The sequence below is a fragment of the Thunnus albacares genome, chromosome 17, assembly GCF_914725855.1.
Source record: "Thunnus albacares chromosome 17, fThuAlb1.1, whole genome shotgun sequence".
NCBI classification, from domain to species: Eukaryota; Metazoa; Chordata; class Actinopteri; order Scombriformes; family Scombridae; genus Thunnus; species Thunnus albacares.
This window is the reverse complement of record NC_058122.1, coordinates 27,007,862-27,024,626: the sequence shown is the minus strand read 5'-3', so window position 1 is coordinate 27,024,626 and position 16,765 is coordinate 27,007,862. Positions and strand designations below refer to the sequence as shown.

At 38.1% G+C, this 16,765-nt stretch overlaps 2 protein-coding genes across 2 annotated transcripts; both read right to left on the bottom strand.

The window, feature by feature from the left end:
• Positions 1 to 153: 153 nt before the first annotated feature.
• On the bottom strand, positions 154 to 7,971 carry LOC122966776 (mpv17-like protein). The gene is made up of 4 exons (XM_044331105.1): positions 7,158 to 7,971; positions 6,549 to 6,619; positions 5,315 to 5,344; positions 154 to 4,126 (listed from the first exon to the last, which is right to left on the bottom strand). Exons 1-4 carry the CDS (start codon positions 7,462 to 7,464, stop codon positions 3,911 to 3,913), a joined length of 624 nt encoding a protein of 207 aa, XP_044187040.1. The 5' UTR covers positions 7,465 to 7,971; the 3' UTR covers positions 154 to 3,910.
• Positions 7,972 to 12,792: 4,821 nt separating this feature from the next.
• LOC122966768 (zinc finger protein 239-like) lies at positions 12,793 to 14,922 on the bottom strand. Its single transcript, XM_044331094.1, has 4 exons — positions 14,797 to 14,922; positions 14,142 to 14,201; positions 13,533 to 13,663; positions 12,793 to 13,364 (listed from the first exon to the last, which is right to left on the bottom strand). The coding sequence occupies exons 1-4, from the start codon at positions 14,896 to 14,898 to the stop codon at positions 12,857 to 12,859; spliced, it is 801 nt and encodes a 266-aa protein (XP_044187029.1). The 5' UTR covers positions 14,899 to 14,922; the 3' UTR covers positions 12,793 to 12,856.
• Between the last annotated feature and the right edge of the window lie 1,843 nt (positions 14,923 to 16,765).

Genomic DNA, 16,765 nt, shown 5'->3' with positions numbered 1-16,765 from the left:
ATACTGTAGCTTCACAGGTCAAACTAGGAGACACAACACAAGCGGGATGCACTGATACTGATCCTTTCACAATAACGCATAACGAGCCTGTTAGATTGGAGGTGATGAACTTAAGATCATTGTTATCCGTCTTAAAGGAACAGTTAAAGTTACGTGAAATTTAGCGGCAGATTTTTAAAATTTTCAACATAAGCTGTTTCCCCCTGCTTTCCGGTCTTTATGCTAAGCTAAGCTAACTGGCTGCATGCTGTTATATAAAGAGTATTTCCCAAAAAGCGGGACGATTCCTTTACATCTGTATGTCCAACACTTCAACTCAGAGGTACATACCTTTCAAAATTACCGGTAAGATCACCATAAAAATAGTTGTGAATATTTATGATCCCTGGACGATGATTCCAAATTATTTTGGTGACACCCTGACCTTTCCTCTTGAATTATTTTCTCCTTGAACACTCTGACAAAGTGTCTTGAAACCTATAAAAGCTGTGTTTCCATAAAATCTACTGTTTTCATGATCCCTCTAATGTTTTTTGATGACCTCCTGACCTTTCTGCTACCCATCATTTCTTTCTTTTTAATATTTTATGGGCAGATTAGTGAGCACATTCTTACTTCCCAGATGACGAGCGCTTCTGATTTTTCTGTTACATCAGTGCATCCCAAAATAAATTCAGAAATTCAGTTTAGTTATAATTGTACACACACATACACACACACACACACACACATATATAATTATATATATATATCTCATGTCACTAATGACCATCAACAGTCAGCCAAACAATGCAAGCTTGCAGATCAGTGCTCGGGGCAGTCTTGTCACCAAGAGAAGGCACGACTGGTGTAAAGCAGGAATATCGAGCCCTTAAATCTGGTCTCAGGTGCTGCAATGCATTATGGGCTCAGACCGACCCAGTGCCACCGGCACAAAAAGCAGTAACGACCCACCATCACAGCAGAGGTGTCCTCTAAAGTGTCTGGTCTTAATTCAACTGAAACCTCATTTTATATGTTGTTCCAACTGTAGACAACGTGTGCCTGGCTCTAGCACTTAGACCCGACATCCCATAAATGAATTTCACTTTGCTGGAAAAGTTTTCTTAATGATTAAACTTCTTATTTGTAGATCTTGAGTCTACAATTACTGGCAGGATTCTGTAAAAGGATGAATCCTAATCATTTTTGGGGACCCCTTGACCTTTCTTTCAGCACCTTCATCAGGCCAAAATCTCCTCTTTATACCCCTTCATACGCAAGAAATGTCTGAATCTAATGAGCAGTTTGCTATAACATTTACTAAGCACCTTTACGCTCTCCGGATGATGAACCTACTACTAGTAATGCCTATAAGAATTATCTGTATCTTGTTTATTTCCTCCAATACTTAAGTATTGTGGGCCGGTTTGGGACTAGTGGGGTTTATTCACATTACAGCAGAAAAACAAGGGTCCTATGCTACACGTTTTGTCAGTCCCAGCGTTGCCAGATGTACGATAAATGTTGTAGTTGTACAATCATTTTGCCCTCTGTATGATCAATAATGCCAAAAGTCCCATAATGTACGATAACTTGATCATTTTGTGACACTTAGTGTTATGGAATTTTCCATCTTTAGGGGTTACAGGTTGGAGTGACATCGGATCAAGAAGAAGCCTTGAGGTCACACTGTAACTCTTAAACTCTCCTCGAGACGTCAGCTGTCTGTGAGGTTTTGGGGAAGGCAGAAACCTCTCTGATAGAGGGTATATCAGCATTTCCACGGTTACCGAGGTCAGAGGAGGCTTCCCTAAACAACACAGATGGGTGGACAACACAGTCAGACGCTCAAACCAAAACTGGTAAAGTGCAGTCCCTTGTTTAGAAACTAGTGAACCAATCAGACTAATTTTTCATATTGTAGGCCGATAAAGACGAGGACTTGGACCTTCAGAGACAGCATCGCAGCAGATCACTCTGGTGTTGACTGTTTTTCGTTCTCCACTTGGCCAAGTGCTTCAATAAACAGTTTTCAGCATTAAGACATCAAAAGTCTTGTGTGCGCCTTTCTCCACTGCTGACCATCGCTCAAAATATCCACAACACTTAGTATTAGCAGCTATAATCAGTCTAGACTATCTCATTTTAATTAATTTCTTGACACGATCAGGATATTAAAATATGGATCCTACGTCTGTGTTTACGCATCTCTTCTCACATGACGTCTTTCCAGCCAATCATGCTTGTTGTGATGATGAACGTGACTCATGAGCACGGCTGTAGTTCTCCCAAGAGATTATTGCTGCATCCATGTCAAAAAAAGTAAAGAAAATGAGATTTGTAGGTGGTGTCAAAAAGTTGTTTGTCTCAATAAAGACATGTTTTCTTAAATTACACATTTAAGCCTTTGGTACGATACTTTAACGTTTCCCATCAGGCAACGCTGGTCGGTGCGGTAGTGTTCTGCTCTGGAACTGCTGGTCGTGCTGGACTAAACGGTGCCACAAGCCTACAAGCTACAATGCTAATGTCGCTAGCAGTAGATCGCTACGTTTCACAGACTCAAACTGTTTTTCTATGCAGATATTTTACCAAGCTGATATCTTTTTTTTTTTTTAATCTGGTCTTAATATGAGGCTAATTTGTTATTGTGCAGCTCTGAAAAAAATCAGACACACAAGTTATTAGTTTTTCATCTATCTTACAGTTCAAGCAGAGGTCGACTGTGATTGGCTGCACCCACAAACGTCAGCGTAGCTCGGGTCAAAAAATGTAACTTTCGCTGCACCCCTTGCTCCGCTCAGCGCACCGCGGACATTTGCAAAAAGCCATTGCCGCACACAACATACATTAAAGTGAAGGAGGGGAACATAAAAGCTGTTTTTACCCCCCCAGTAATGTGAACACACCTTTATGTTGCAAAATCAACTGTAAAAGTCGGGCGTAATAGTTGTTAAAACTGAGTATGAGTCCATAATTGGAGACTCCAGCGGTTTAGTGTAGTACCCATATATTTGGGGAGCCTGCGAGAGACAAATTTAAGGAAAGAATTACAAATTTATGCAGCAGAGGCTGAGATCCTGACTTCAGTCCCTTGGATGAGTCAGTCCTAAAATCACTGGGTCCTACAATTCCCATGATGCACCACAAATCTTTCATTACATCCATCCTGCCCACATCCTTCAAACTCCATGCACTGAGAAGCCTCCTAGCCCACGCCAGGACCACCCCGATGACTTTGCTATGACATCATCGGGGTTATTTATTTGACAAAGCTTCTCCAGAGCTGACGAAGACGTTATACAACTGTTTCCACACGCAGAGTAGTACTTATCACACTGAAAAAAGTTGGTGGACTGCCCCTTTAAAGAAGTCATTCTTGTGTGTGTATGCAGGATTTCACCACCGTACCTGATATTAACATTATAACAGTTATTCGCCAGCTGTCAGGGTGTGTTTGTTTACTGTTGAGTACTGTGCTGTTTGTTATTTGTTCATTTTGAAGCCCTAATCTGAATTGATTAAAGTATTATACACAAATTATAACTACTATATTTTCTTATTAACCTGTTTCAGTTGTGTTTCATTATCCTCTTTTATCTAAATGCTTTCCCATGTTATTAAGATTTCATTTTGGGGGAAATACGACATGTTTTTAGCATAAAAAAGGTCCAATAAAACAATAATATTCAGCGCAGGAAGATTAAATCAACATATCAGCGGCTTCAAGACCAAATATGTTATTATTGTTATTACACTGGCCTTCAAAACCCATATCTGTTAAACTGTTGCGTGTGTATGTGTGAGTGCATGTCTCCAACCAGTAACATGCTCTTCAGTATGTGGGTGCAGGTTAAGCAAAAGAGAAAACCCGTCAGTCCTGCTAAAGCTCAAAGGTCCGAATGACAGAAGCAATGTCCTCCTCCCTTCAGTTTTCCCTCTGGATCCTTCGCTTTTTTCGGGCCAAACGGGCCTCTCGCATCTCCTCCAGAGTCTTGCGGGGGTCCATGACGAAGGCCAGAGCCACGGCGGCGGTGCCGTCGCCGCTCTGCCGTGAGAAGCACAAGAAAGTGGCCCAGAGGAAGGCGCAGCAGCCCATGAAGGCTGTTCGCATGTGCAGCGGCATCAGGACAAAGTTCAGAAACTGTGAGGAGGTGAAAAAAATGTGACATGAATTATAATGTACTTTCATAACAGGTTACATAATGTCACTGAACAGCCTTTTTTCAATGGAAACATACTTTAATCCTGTGTAGATTTAACATCTGTCAAAGCAGAGAAGTCCAGTATTATCACTACTGTAAAGAACAAACAGTATAACGATGCTCTTGTTCATTCAATGAATATTTTGTTATTTACAATTTAATTTAATTTGTTTATTCTTGTAGTTTAAGATGTTTAGTTCTACATTTTCACCAAACGTTATTTCTTATTTGGATCAATAGTGATGATGAAAGACTAATATGAAACAGTTCTTATAGAAGTCAACCTAAAATCAATAGTTTGTCAATAAAGTTTTTAAAGAAGTTTATATTACAATCTTCCGAGGTAAGTTTAAAGGGAAACCTCATGAATTTAATTCTCATTTAATGTGTGTTCCTGCATTGTTTGTATTTTACATTGTGCTCAACAATGTTTCCACAATTGTACACAATTATTTTCATTTTAATTAACATTTTTTTTATAAATGATTTAGATTTGTATGCCTTTATTGTTATACAGTTAGTTATTAAGAGTAAATGTGGTCAGATGGGCGACGCTGGCTGCTTCCCAATGTTTATGCCTCTTGTAGATGAGCTCAGGTTCAATGATGGATTATTAAACATTAAAAATAAGGAAATGATTTATTAAAGTTTACATAGTTTGATCAATGCTGTTAAAATTGGGTTCCTTGACTTAAAATTCAGTTTCAGTTAGATAAATGGAATTATGTTGATTCAACGTTTAAAGTAGGATAAAAGTAGGACTAATTAATAAATTATGAATTCATGAATTCACTTTATTCCTCTTCCGTATTTCTTGTTTGGTGACAGAAATACCAGCCAGTCATCCATCACCATCAACGGATTTAATGTGTTTTCACTGATTATGAGATTTTAATCAGATTTGATACACATATTTATTAAAGTTGTACTTTTACATCAGGTTTTAGTGGACATATATGAGGCTAATACATGTCATTTGTGGCACAAAATGGTCAAAGCATGAAACATTTCTGTCAGACAGCACAACAACAAAGATTTTAGTTTTTCCTTTTTAAATCTATAAAAGCAAAAAAAAAAACACAACAGATATAAATGCCCACAAAAGAATAAATTGTTTTCAAGTTTACCTGCATGAATGGCCAGTACATGAGTCCAGTCTGCAAGTGAAGATAGGACATGATGAGTGTTGTGTTATAAATGCAGATGAAGATACTTAAAGATTAGATCGGACGTGTTGATCCTTAAAACACCATAAAGCATCTTTCTAAAGTTGTGGAAATAGACTGTGTGCAAAGAAGCAGCACATACTGCAGCTAACATGCACTGAATAGTATTTTTTTTATCATAAAAAACTGGATTTACATTCATTTCTCAAGAATAAAATCGTTTTCATGACAACACTGCAGAACCATCAGTCTGTACAATCTCATATTCAGCCGTCAAGACTTATTGTTGAAAAGAGTCAAACTTTTCTCAGTGTTTCCTCGGTTAGAAATGAGCAAAGAGTATCTCAAGATAAGACTGAAAAGGAGACACTGCTGTACTGGTATTAAGAACATGCAGTGGTGGAAGGAAGTACTCAGATATTTCCAGGAAGTAAAAGCAGAAAACGCCTATAATAAAAAAAAATTACTCTGTTACAACTTAATAAAATCCCTGCATTCAAAACTTAAAAGTGCAGTTAAATGTGCATGACAAAAGTAAAAGTACTTAATCTCCTGTTGATGTTTTATATATATATATTTGATTATTATTACTGATTTTACAGTTGTAGTTGGAAGAGTTAGTTTAATCTATAACAATAATTCTAATCTAAAATCTTAATCTAAACAGCTGTCAAATACAAGAAACACAAAATGTGAATAATTAAGTACTTTAAAATTGCACCTAATTGCAATATTCTAATAAATGTACTTAGTTACTTTCCACAACTGTTGATCTGAACATTCTTTCAGAGATTTTAGGATTCTGTAATCGACTAAAATGACGGATTGAACATGCAGAGCCTTAATTCCAGCCTTGATTAGAAAATGGCTGCACACGTATCAGAACCATGAAGCGTTACACCTCAGAATCACCCTGCACTTTATATCTTGCAGGATTTCAACTCTGAAAACACGCAGAAACTCGCTGACTTTTTTTTTTTTTATCCGCTGGCAGTACTCACGACTGAATTACCCCGTTTGCTCCCGGGCTTCGTGCCCACTGCGCAAAAGCAGCAGTGGCATAATCTAGGTTAATCTGGTTGTGAGCTCGCAGCGGCAGTGACCGTGTGTGTGTGTGTGTGTGTGTGTGTGTGTGTGTGTGTGTGTGAAGGGAAGGTGACTTTCCTTCGCTTGACGCTGCTGAGGCCTTCCTTACCTTCCAGGTGTTGAAGAACTTCTCCCTCCAGTCTTCAAATATATCCTCCTTATCCTCCAGGAAGCTCACGCCTGCAGGACAGAGGAAACGTTTACGCAGGTTTTGTGGTAATAAGCGATTGTGCGCCGTTACGCACGATTTAAAACGTGCGTAATGACTCCTCACCTTGGCCCACATGATGTTTGACTGACAGACAACCTTGATAGGAAGCCTCATCACGTCACTATCGGCTTAAATGCCTGTATTCCCATATACCAGTCGTACTTCTTCCTGCTTTTCTATTCAATGACGCTTTAACGTTTTTAATGACTCTGGGGGGTTGTGACAAAGTAGCCCCAGTGAAAGAATTACAGCAGTCCAGCTGAGCCATTGAGTTATGTTGTTATAGTTAAAAAGAAAGGAAAAATGTATCTCAACAAAGACATTGTGGGCTTGTGCTCCTGCTCTGATGGTTTGGTTACTTTTTAACTTGAAGTTAGTGATTTAGGATGTTTTTGGCATCAGAGGACATTAGACGGTGGTCTTCAAGCAGAGATTAACAATCTACTGTTTGTTTCTTCCCATTAGCTAGACTGAATCATTTGCTACATTGAGATCAGGACATCTTACCCGTGTAGAAGACACTGGTGCCCAAAGGCGACGCAAAGCTTTGGTCCAGCAGGAGTTTGCGGAAAACCATTCCTGCGGACTTTCCAGGAAAACGCCGCTCCAGGGCCCGCAGCCAGAAGTAATTAAAGTTTCCATGGAAGCTAATTGCCACGATGGCCACATTGCGAGTGTGTTTCCAGTCCATGCGCTCCTTCTGAGCCATGAGTTGGTGCACCAGGTCACCGCCGGCGAATAAGCACCCGTACAAAGTGACATTGGCCAGCCAGGGGAAACGTTTGGCGGCTTCTTTCAGCACAGCTCTCCTCATTTTGGCACAAGGAGGAGAAGCTGGGTGTCCCGTGTGCACTTACAAATTTATGCTGGACGGACTTCAATACAGCAATCAAGACGCAAGCATAGCAATTAAATTAAACTGACTAGGCCCTGATGTCAGCCGGCTGGCCGACACGACGCAATCCATCTGGTAATCAGGGAGGTATTAGACGTTTCCAACAGCAGCAGGAATATCATACATGATCAGATCCCAGATGATGAGAAATGCCGAGTCCGCCGGAAAAGTTTCTCAAACACTCCTATTGGCATATTCACGCTCTGCGTAAGACCTGCCATGACTCCACTTTGGCCACTTGGATACTCTAAAACTATCGCGTCCCGGAGTTAGGCTATGCGTGCGTAAAATGCGCCTGACAGTGATATAGTAACAGAGAAGCTTGTGGAAAAGGCTCCGTTTGAACACACATATAAATCTAGATCATTCTGTCTGCTCTGACTCTGCGTGTCGCTCCCGGTGAATCAGGTGCCTCTCCAGCAAATCCTGTGGGTCAAGCGCTAATCTGAAGGATTGTCTCGGGCTGCCCAGGCGTACATCATTGCGTAACTGCGTCACTGATATCAACAGCGCCAGTGTGCTGTGCAGAGCGCTGCTCGACCGCGCGTTCAGCCAGTCCATGCACTGTCAGATCAGTGGCGAGCACAGAGAGCGCAACGCACTGAGCTGCTCCCTCCCCCTCTCTCTCTCTCCCTCTCTGTGCGTTACTGGCGTCACTGAAATTACAGTAGGCTAGTGGCAAAACGGTTGTAATAATAATTAAGAATGTTAAGAGGAAAGACAATGAAGGTGTCGTTGCAAAAAAACAATTTAAAAAAAAAGGCTCTCATTTTTTCCCGAACTGTAAAATTATTGATTTGAATGAAGAAACTACTGACAACTACACTGTAAAAAAAATAAGTTATTTCACTGAAATTTACTGTTATTTTACAGTTTGTTTGTTTTTTTTCTACAGTAAGTGTAAATGCCATAAAAACACAGTAAATTATTTTTATTAAAAATATTCACCATAAAATAAAGGCTGTAACCTGTAAATTAATATAATGGAATATTGTAGTTTTTTTAACATGATTTTTCAATTACTTAATGGTCTTAAATATTACTTTACATTGAATTCTATGAAAAAATACAAATAATACACATCCTATTACTGAATGTAAAATTAAGGCAACTTTCTGTTTTTTTTTTACTTTAAATTTCATGTAAAAAAAAAAAAAAAGTAAAAAAAGTAATTCTAACCTTAAACCTAACCTTAAATAATGGCTTGTTTTATACAGTACTCTTTTGTAAATTCATAGAATTGTCCAATTTATCCTTAAGACTGCCCCATCAAAGCACAAATTTCTGGATGTAAAACACAAAAAAATGATGTAAAATTATATTCAAATTATCCTCCTTTAACACCCATTAATGGTATCTTGAGAGCTTTAGGTTTTAATTGTATGTGATTATCTCATCTATTTACAGTAAATTCATGGTAAAAAATATTGGTTTGATACTGTACAAAACAATAGGATCATGCGAAAATGGCTTACAAAAACATAATTTTAATAATCATTACCTTATATAAACATTATCTGAAAGTAATTACAAGCAACTATCCAATATATCTACAGACTTTTCCAATTAATGTATGAGATTTACTGTATATAAATAGTATTTGACAGTAATTACAAGCGACTATCCAATATATCCATCTGACACTCTTCTTCAGAGGGATATTTGTTTGATATTTGTCAGTTTGTTTTGTGCATTGCATTGTTGGAGAATATTATCCATCAATAGCACACACAAAAATAAACCAAAAGTCAATTTTGTCACTTCTCCATTATGAACACACTAAACATGTAAACCTGTTGTATACTGAATGAGTGATCCAACTGTGGTGAATGACGAATGAGCAGAATACGCTGAATGAATTTATAGATAGGCATTTATGCAGTGACTAATCTACACAGATTGTGAACATCATATGAAGCATCAACTATTGTGCAGTAAATCAGTTTGGGACATCTCATCCAGGTAGCATCAGTTAGAATCAAGCTCTCACTGGACAGTAGCCTCCATCAGCTGTGATCATGTGGAGCCACTTGATAACTGGCAAAACACACTCAATGTAATTCTGTAGACCGTTTAGAGACTCATCCTACCTGATAGGAAGGGACTGCTTTACAGCTATTATGGAGATAGGATGAATAATTTCTGCCCACTAATAACTTTGTCATCATACATTTGACATTTGAATATTGTATTGAGATAGACTTGAAAAAGTCCAAACCTATCCTTGAATCTACTTAAATTTTTAAGAATGCTACAGGAGGCATTCAAGTTCGTTTCCCATACAATATGTTATGTCAACACTGTACTGATAGATATTGACATTTCTGTGAGTGAAACCCATGGATTTACAAATGTAGTTTTAAATTTTGTCTAAGAACAATTAATATTGTATCTTAGCATGTGTGTGTATATCACAATATGTGTTGTTATGTACTTTAGTAAGACTTTTATACCACTGCCTTTAAGCCAAGAAATGTACCACCAACATAATCCCATCATCCTTGATAACACTATCATGTTTAGTACTGTTCTGCTTGTTTCACTTTCAGAACACTAAAGCTTCTATCAAAAATGCAAAATTAGGAATCATGCAATGGCTAAATTGTAAATACTTTGATTAATGGAGTAACCATATTCAAGAATTTTACCCACCTGTCCGTGGACAGGAGGGGACTGACTCTGCTCCCCCAGAACTCTGCAACCCCTGAGATTGGCCAGGATGCATCTTCTGGGTGGGCAGACTGAAACTTTAAAACAGTGTCTTATCTGAGACTCTGTGCTGTTTTGGGCTGCTTTTTGCTGGTTGCTGGTTCTTACTGCTTTTGTCTTTTGTCTTCTTCCTCTTCTTCTTCTGCCATACCAGTTGAAAGCTTGCATTTTGCTAGTTTGAAGATGTGATTCAGAACAATAGGGGGTGAAACCTCAGAATGTAGAGTCATGAGTTGAAGATCAAGCCTAAGACAGCATAAACCAGGAGCTCTCTTCCAATGGGAACTTTCCAGCTTCTTACCCCAGCACATCAGACTCCATTCTCCACAAGAAGCCACCCCAGGGAGCAAGCAAGTATTCATACAAAACCTTCATCAACTTGCTTAAACCCTAGTGCTTTCATGATTTGTAATTTCAATTGGCAATTCAGAACTAAGCTGTTGTACCGTTGATTTGACTCACTGCTTCTCATTTGTTTATCAGGTCTCTCATACTAAGCTACACATTAGATAACTCTACATCATGTATTTCAATCGTTCACTAGTCACTAGTCATAGCCTTGTGTACCAGTTTCCCTTTCCCTCTTGTGTCTTGGCTGTACAATGTTGTCGTGTTTAGTACTTGTAGCTGTAGTACAGTGGAAACCGCTTATAGTGATCACAGTTACAGTGATCAACTGCTTATATGGATCAAAAAGCTCAGGACAGAATCATTCCTATACAAATGTTGTTTAAATAATTCGCCTCCAGTGTTCATTTTGGGTCTTTTCATACATGAAAACAAAAAAAACGGAAAAAAAGAAAACTAAGGTAACTCTATTTTCTTTTTACCTTGCTCCAGTAGTTCACGTATGAAGTGTGTTTAGCGGCTGCGGCACCATCATCAGGCGTTGCAGCACACCTCTGCAGGGTTGTGTGGAGGTGCGGGGTGTGGGTGTTTATTTGTAACTGCCGTGAAACAATCAGACAATAATGTTTTCTTCCTCTCATTCACCGGCTTTCTCGCTACCACTGCTCGCTCTGCTCATTCACTTTCTAGCTCGCTCGACCACTGCTTCTCTCTCTCTCTCTCTCTCTCTCTCTCTCTCTCTCTCTCTCTCGTCTATTTAAAAATGAGTCGGGAAGCTGTCAGGAAAGCCTAACTTTACCTTTAATGTTATCAAATGAGGAGAAATGTCCTCCCCTCCTCCTAGTAATGTTTTTGTCTTCCCTCATGGCAGGGTTGTACAGCGTTACAGGTTGCGTTTCTCCAAAAGTTGATTCTGGTTCAACTTTCTTGCTGCGGCCCCCATCCTCGTAGCCTAAATGCACAATGCACAACCCGTCAGCCTGCCAGCTGGTTACCTGAGGCTGCGTGCATATTGAAATCATAACGGGAGAAATAAATCATTTTATCTCAATGAAAAACGCAGTTTCCTTGAAGCCAACGAGATGCAGCAGTGAAACAACCAGCATTTGAAACAGCTGTTCTGTATTTTGAAACAGTCAATAAAATTCAGTAAATAGCGAAGCTGCTCGTTTCATTACTTAATATTCATGTAATAAATATACAAATGTCAATTAGATGGTAATCTGCAATTAAGAAAAAGAAACAAAATCGGTCATAATATTCATCCACTTATAGTGATCAATTTGACCTGGACGGAAGTGATCACTATAAGCAGTTTCCACTGTATTAGTAATAAATGTATATGTAACTAAAGTGATATTGTTGGTGTTTGCTTGTGCTTGCATCTCAGTCACTTAACCTTAAAAGACCTTATACCCTCGCAAAATCATAATTAAGATTAATAACAATCATAATTCTAATAGACCTTTCTTGCGTGGCCAACAAGGAGGACTATTTCCCTATTATTATACCTGCTCTAATATGGGTTATGTCGCTGGACGAACAATTTCATGTTGGAGTTGTGCACAATAATATAATTCCCCCGTAAAATCATAAAGATATCTGAGTGCACAAATTCCTACAACTAGGTGTTAAAAGAGCAAAATCCCCTGCACAGATCTTTCTATATTAGTATGTAAAGTAGTAGTACTATAATGTAGTATCCATTGTTTTTTTCAAATTGAATGTGCTGAAGCACAGAGCCTGAAGAACAAAAAATGTGTAACTGTACAAATACTTACTGCCTGGACTGTATATTCCTTGTAAATATAGTATAGTTTTTCCTTTTTTAAAAATTTCTTAGTGCAACTTTTATATACTTTGTTCGATTTTATTGCCAATTTCAATGTTTTATTCTATTCTAATTTGAAATATTTTAGTATTTGTTCATATATGTTCTGTGTAATGAGGAGTTGGCTACAACTACATTTCACTGTGCAATCCTGTATTGTATAATGACAATAAAACTGAACGTTGAACCTTGAAATGGTCTTTAGTTTGGGAATCAAACCTCCAACCCTGCCAGTGGTGATGCCTTGCTCCTCAGTGAGTTTTGTACTCTGTGTACTGTGTGTGTGTGTGATTCTGGTATATTTGCTGCTGTAGCTTTGACAGCAGGAGTAAAGCAACAATAAAATTTCACGCCTCAAGTTGCATGCATGTGAATATTATTGAAACATTTTCATGACAAGTTTTACAAATCACATTTCATCTTTTAACAGCTAAGAGATCCAGACAGTTCAAGTGCACTCTCTACACAGTGTGAGTGTGCTGATGTTTCTTTAAAGTGCCCCATCAAATGAAACTTCCTGCACTGCTCACAGCCGGGAGGCTTTTCTACAGTGTGAGTGCTCCGATGGTTCTTTAAAGCTCCAGATTGAGTGAAACTCCTACCACACTGCTCACAGGTGTAAGGTTTTTCTCCAGTGTGGATACGTTGGTGATACTTCAAATATGTTGAGGAAGAGAAGCTCTTCTGACATTGCTCACAGGTGTAAGGCTTTTCTCCAGTATGAGTTCGCTGATGTTTCTTTAAATCTCCAGATTGAGTGAAACTTCTACCACACTGCTCACAGGTGTAAGGTTTTTCTCCAGTGTGAGTCCGCTGATGTTTCTTTAAAGCTCCAGATTGAGTGAAACTTCTACCACACTGGTCACAGGTGTAAGGTTTTTCTCCAGTGTGGATACGTTGGTGATACTTCAAATATGCTGAGAAAGAGAAGCTCTTCTGACACTGGTCACAGGTGTAAGGCTTTTCTCCAGTGTGGAGCCGCTGATGTTTCTTTAAATCTCCAGATTGAGTGAAACTTCTACCACACTGCTCACAGGTGTAAGGTTTTTCTCCAGTGTGGATACGTTGGTGATACTTCAAATATGCTGAGGAAGAGAACCTCTTCTGACACTGGTCACAGCGATGTGTTTTCTCCACAGTGTCGGCTCGCTGATGTGGATCCATTTGTCCTCCTATGAAACTCTCCTCACCCTCATCATGAGGTCCAGCTAAGTTTTTGCTTGTTTGTTTCTATTATGCAAAAAGAGAGAAAGAGAAAGACACAAGGAGTGTAAGAAGTTTCCTGATGCATGAAAAACATGGACGAGGTGAAGAAGGCATTTCCTTTTCCAAGCCAACAGTTTTCTATTACTAAACACCTGTGAGTGCTGTATGGCTCTTACATCATGGCCACTTACCAAAAGAACAAAGAGACACTGTGTTTAAATCATTCTCTGTGTATTCAAATGTGTTTGTTGTCAGTTTAACTCATGGTGAGATTAGCTTCACCTGTCAGTTAGCTGCTAACAGAGCCTGAAGCATCAGAACTGTTGCTATGGTTACAGGCAATTTAGTCTTGAGCCTTCATTTAAAAGAGTGACCAGAACTAAATACATACACATTTTTAGAGACCCTATCCAAATGAAATCAGTGTTGTATAATGTCACTGATACATGTAGCATGTTTCTTGTCCCACCAACATTTGTCAGGTGTGTTGTCTGGTTCTCACCTCTGCTGATGAGCTCATTTTATTGCTGTTTGTCTTCTCCTCTGCTTCATATTCCTCCATCTATCATCATAAAATAAAGACACAAAAAACAGCCAAGTTGACAAAAATTACAACAGTACACTGCTAGAAGTGATTGTCAACCACAGACAGTTAAATAAGACTTATTACTCTGACACATGTGTAAACAAACTTATATAACCCAATCAGACTGTGCAACTCTGAACAATCATACTTCTTTGTGCTTTTATGTTGTGATTTTTTAAATAACTGCAATTAACTATCCATTAACTATACATTAACATAGTTAGCTTAATTAAAATGAGCACATACTTAGTTATTTGAGAAATATAAGTGTAAATAATAGCACTGAACAATTTGGCATTAGCTTGAAGTTTGGGTTTCTGTGCAGTAAAAATACTATTTTGAATTTTAGCTACAAGTGAGAGTTATGAACATCAGACACGACCAGCAGACATTTAAAATAAACTTCCAAATCAAATTTTGTTAATGACCAAACTCACAGTTAACTAACAGTTTGGCTCCTGAGTTCTCTGTCTGTCAGTGTGATTTAAGTTGATGGTTTATACTGGTAGTTTGACCTGCAGACCATCAACTACCAGTATAAACCAGCTGAATAAAGCCGGTCTGTTCTCACCGTTTCTGTGCTGATGAAGTTTAACAGACTCCTGCAGGTGATGGGCGTCTTCACTGAGCTCCGAGCTGCAGGTGTTGACAGGATGCGCTTGATTGTTTCCATGGCAACCGCGGCTGAATCCGATCCACAATAATAACATCCTGACATCCAAACGTTTATTGAAAATAAACACGTCAAACCACGAAGCCTGTAAGTCTGGATCATTTAGTGAATTTGCCACTTGATCATCATAATCTTCATTTATTGCAGTAAAACATTATTGATAGATGATAACATGGTCATTAAGTTGATCAGTGTAACCCCAAATAAAAATTCACATAGTCAACCACGGAAACGTTTTTTTTAATTGTAACTTTATTAACAAATCAATATGTACCAAGGCTACAACATATGTACGACATAAGTAGAACAAAGAGTAAATACCGATTAATATATATATATATATATATATAATGTTACCTTCCAGTCTATTTCTCTTTTATGTGCAGCATGTGGGATTACAAAATATTTTTAAAAAGAAAAGAAAATATTATTTTCCAGTCACATTGCCTTAAAAAAAAAACAAAGAAAAATGTCCTCATAAGGGATTATGATGATCTCATGTGAAAGTCTACATTTGGTGCCAGTGGGGTAAAATCAACAACCACCCAACAACGAAACGGCAGCATTGTTAATTGGTCTTCACTTTAAGTGATTAAAGTACTAACACACGGTGTAAATACAACAAGGCCAGTTAGTCAGGTGTTGATTGGGTGTCTAGTTGTTGGTCTTCCTCCTTCTATTCTGTCTGATACTGAAACTCCTCCTGCAACTGTCTTTGTTATGACTACAGCACAAAACAGAAAAACTTTCTGAAAGTCTGCTTCATTTCTGTGTCAGAGTGCAGAACTGCAACATCAAACTACTGTGAAGTAAAACAATCTGCACTCCTGCTGTTTCCACTATGAACCACAAGGGGGCGACGTCACTCCTCACAACAGCCTCTGTTCACAGGTCAATTAAAGCGCCTCAACAGCCAAAAGCAAACACATTTTGTTTTCAGAGTGATTTTCATATATATATATATATATATATTATTCATTCAGTTAGCTGTTCATTATATTTTCTTAAAGTTTCTTCCTAGAAATAAACTGCTGCTTAGAAACTTAACACAACCAACATGACTGTTTCATGAACTTTGACTCCATTTTCTCTATACTGTAATTACCAGATGACACAGTTCTTTCCAGGACTCTTTAAAGGAAACTATTAGGAAATTTCAAGTCTAAAGGCCGTTTCAGTGACTATCATTCTGGTGGAGAAATATTGAATCTTTATTTATTTATTATTTAGGCCAACCTTAAAATTAGTCGTATTAGCCCCATTTGAAAATAATAGTCTAAAAATACTGAAATCAGACAAATAAATGTTGACAGAGTAGAATATAAACTTTGAGGGACATGAACTCACTGTCCTGATATTGTGTTGGAAATATTCTTTTTTTTTTTGAATAACTTTATTTATAAGTCAGGGACAATATAACAAGATAGACCACAAGACTAATGTTAAAAATAATTACATAAATAATGAATGGACAGTCTAGAGCTGCAGCAATAAGTCTATCAATGGAATAGTCATTAATCAACAACTATATTGAAAATCAATTAATCGTTTTGAGTCAATTCTTGAAGAAAAAATATCCTAAAACTCTCGTTCCAGCTTCTCAAATGTGAATATTTTCTTGTTTTTTTAGTCCTCTATGACAGTAAACTGAATATCTTTGGGTTGTGGCCAAAACAAGACATTTTAGGTTGTATCTCAGGCTTTGGGAAATGGTCATTGACATTTTTCATTATTTTAATCAATTATTTGAGAAAATAATGGACACATTACTCACTAATGAAAATACTCATTAGTTGCAGCAATGATACAGTCATCCATCAGTCTGTTATTAGTATTAACAGGTAAAAACAACTGACTAAATATTCAC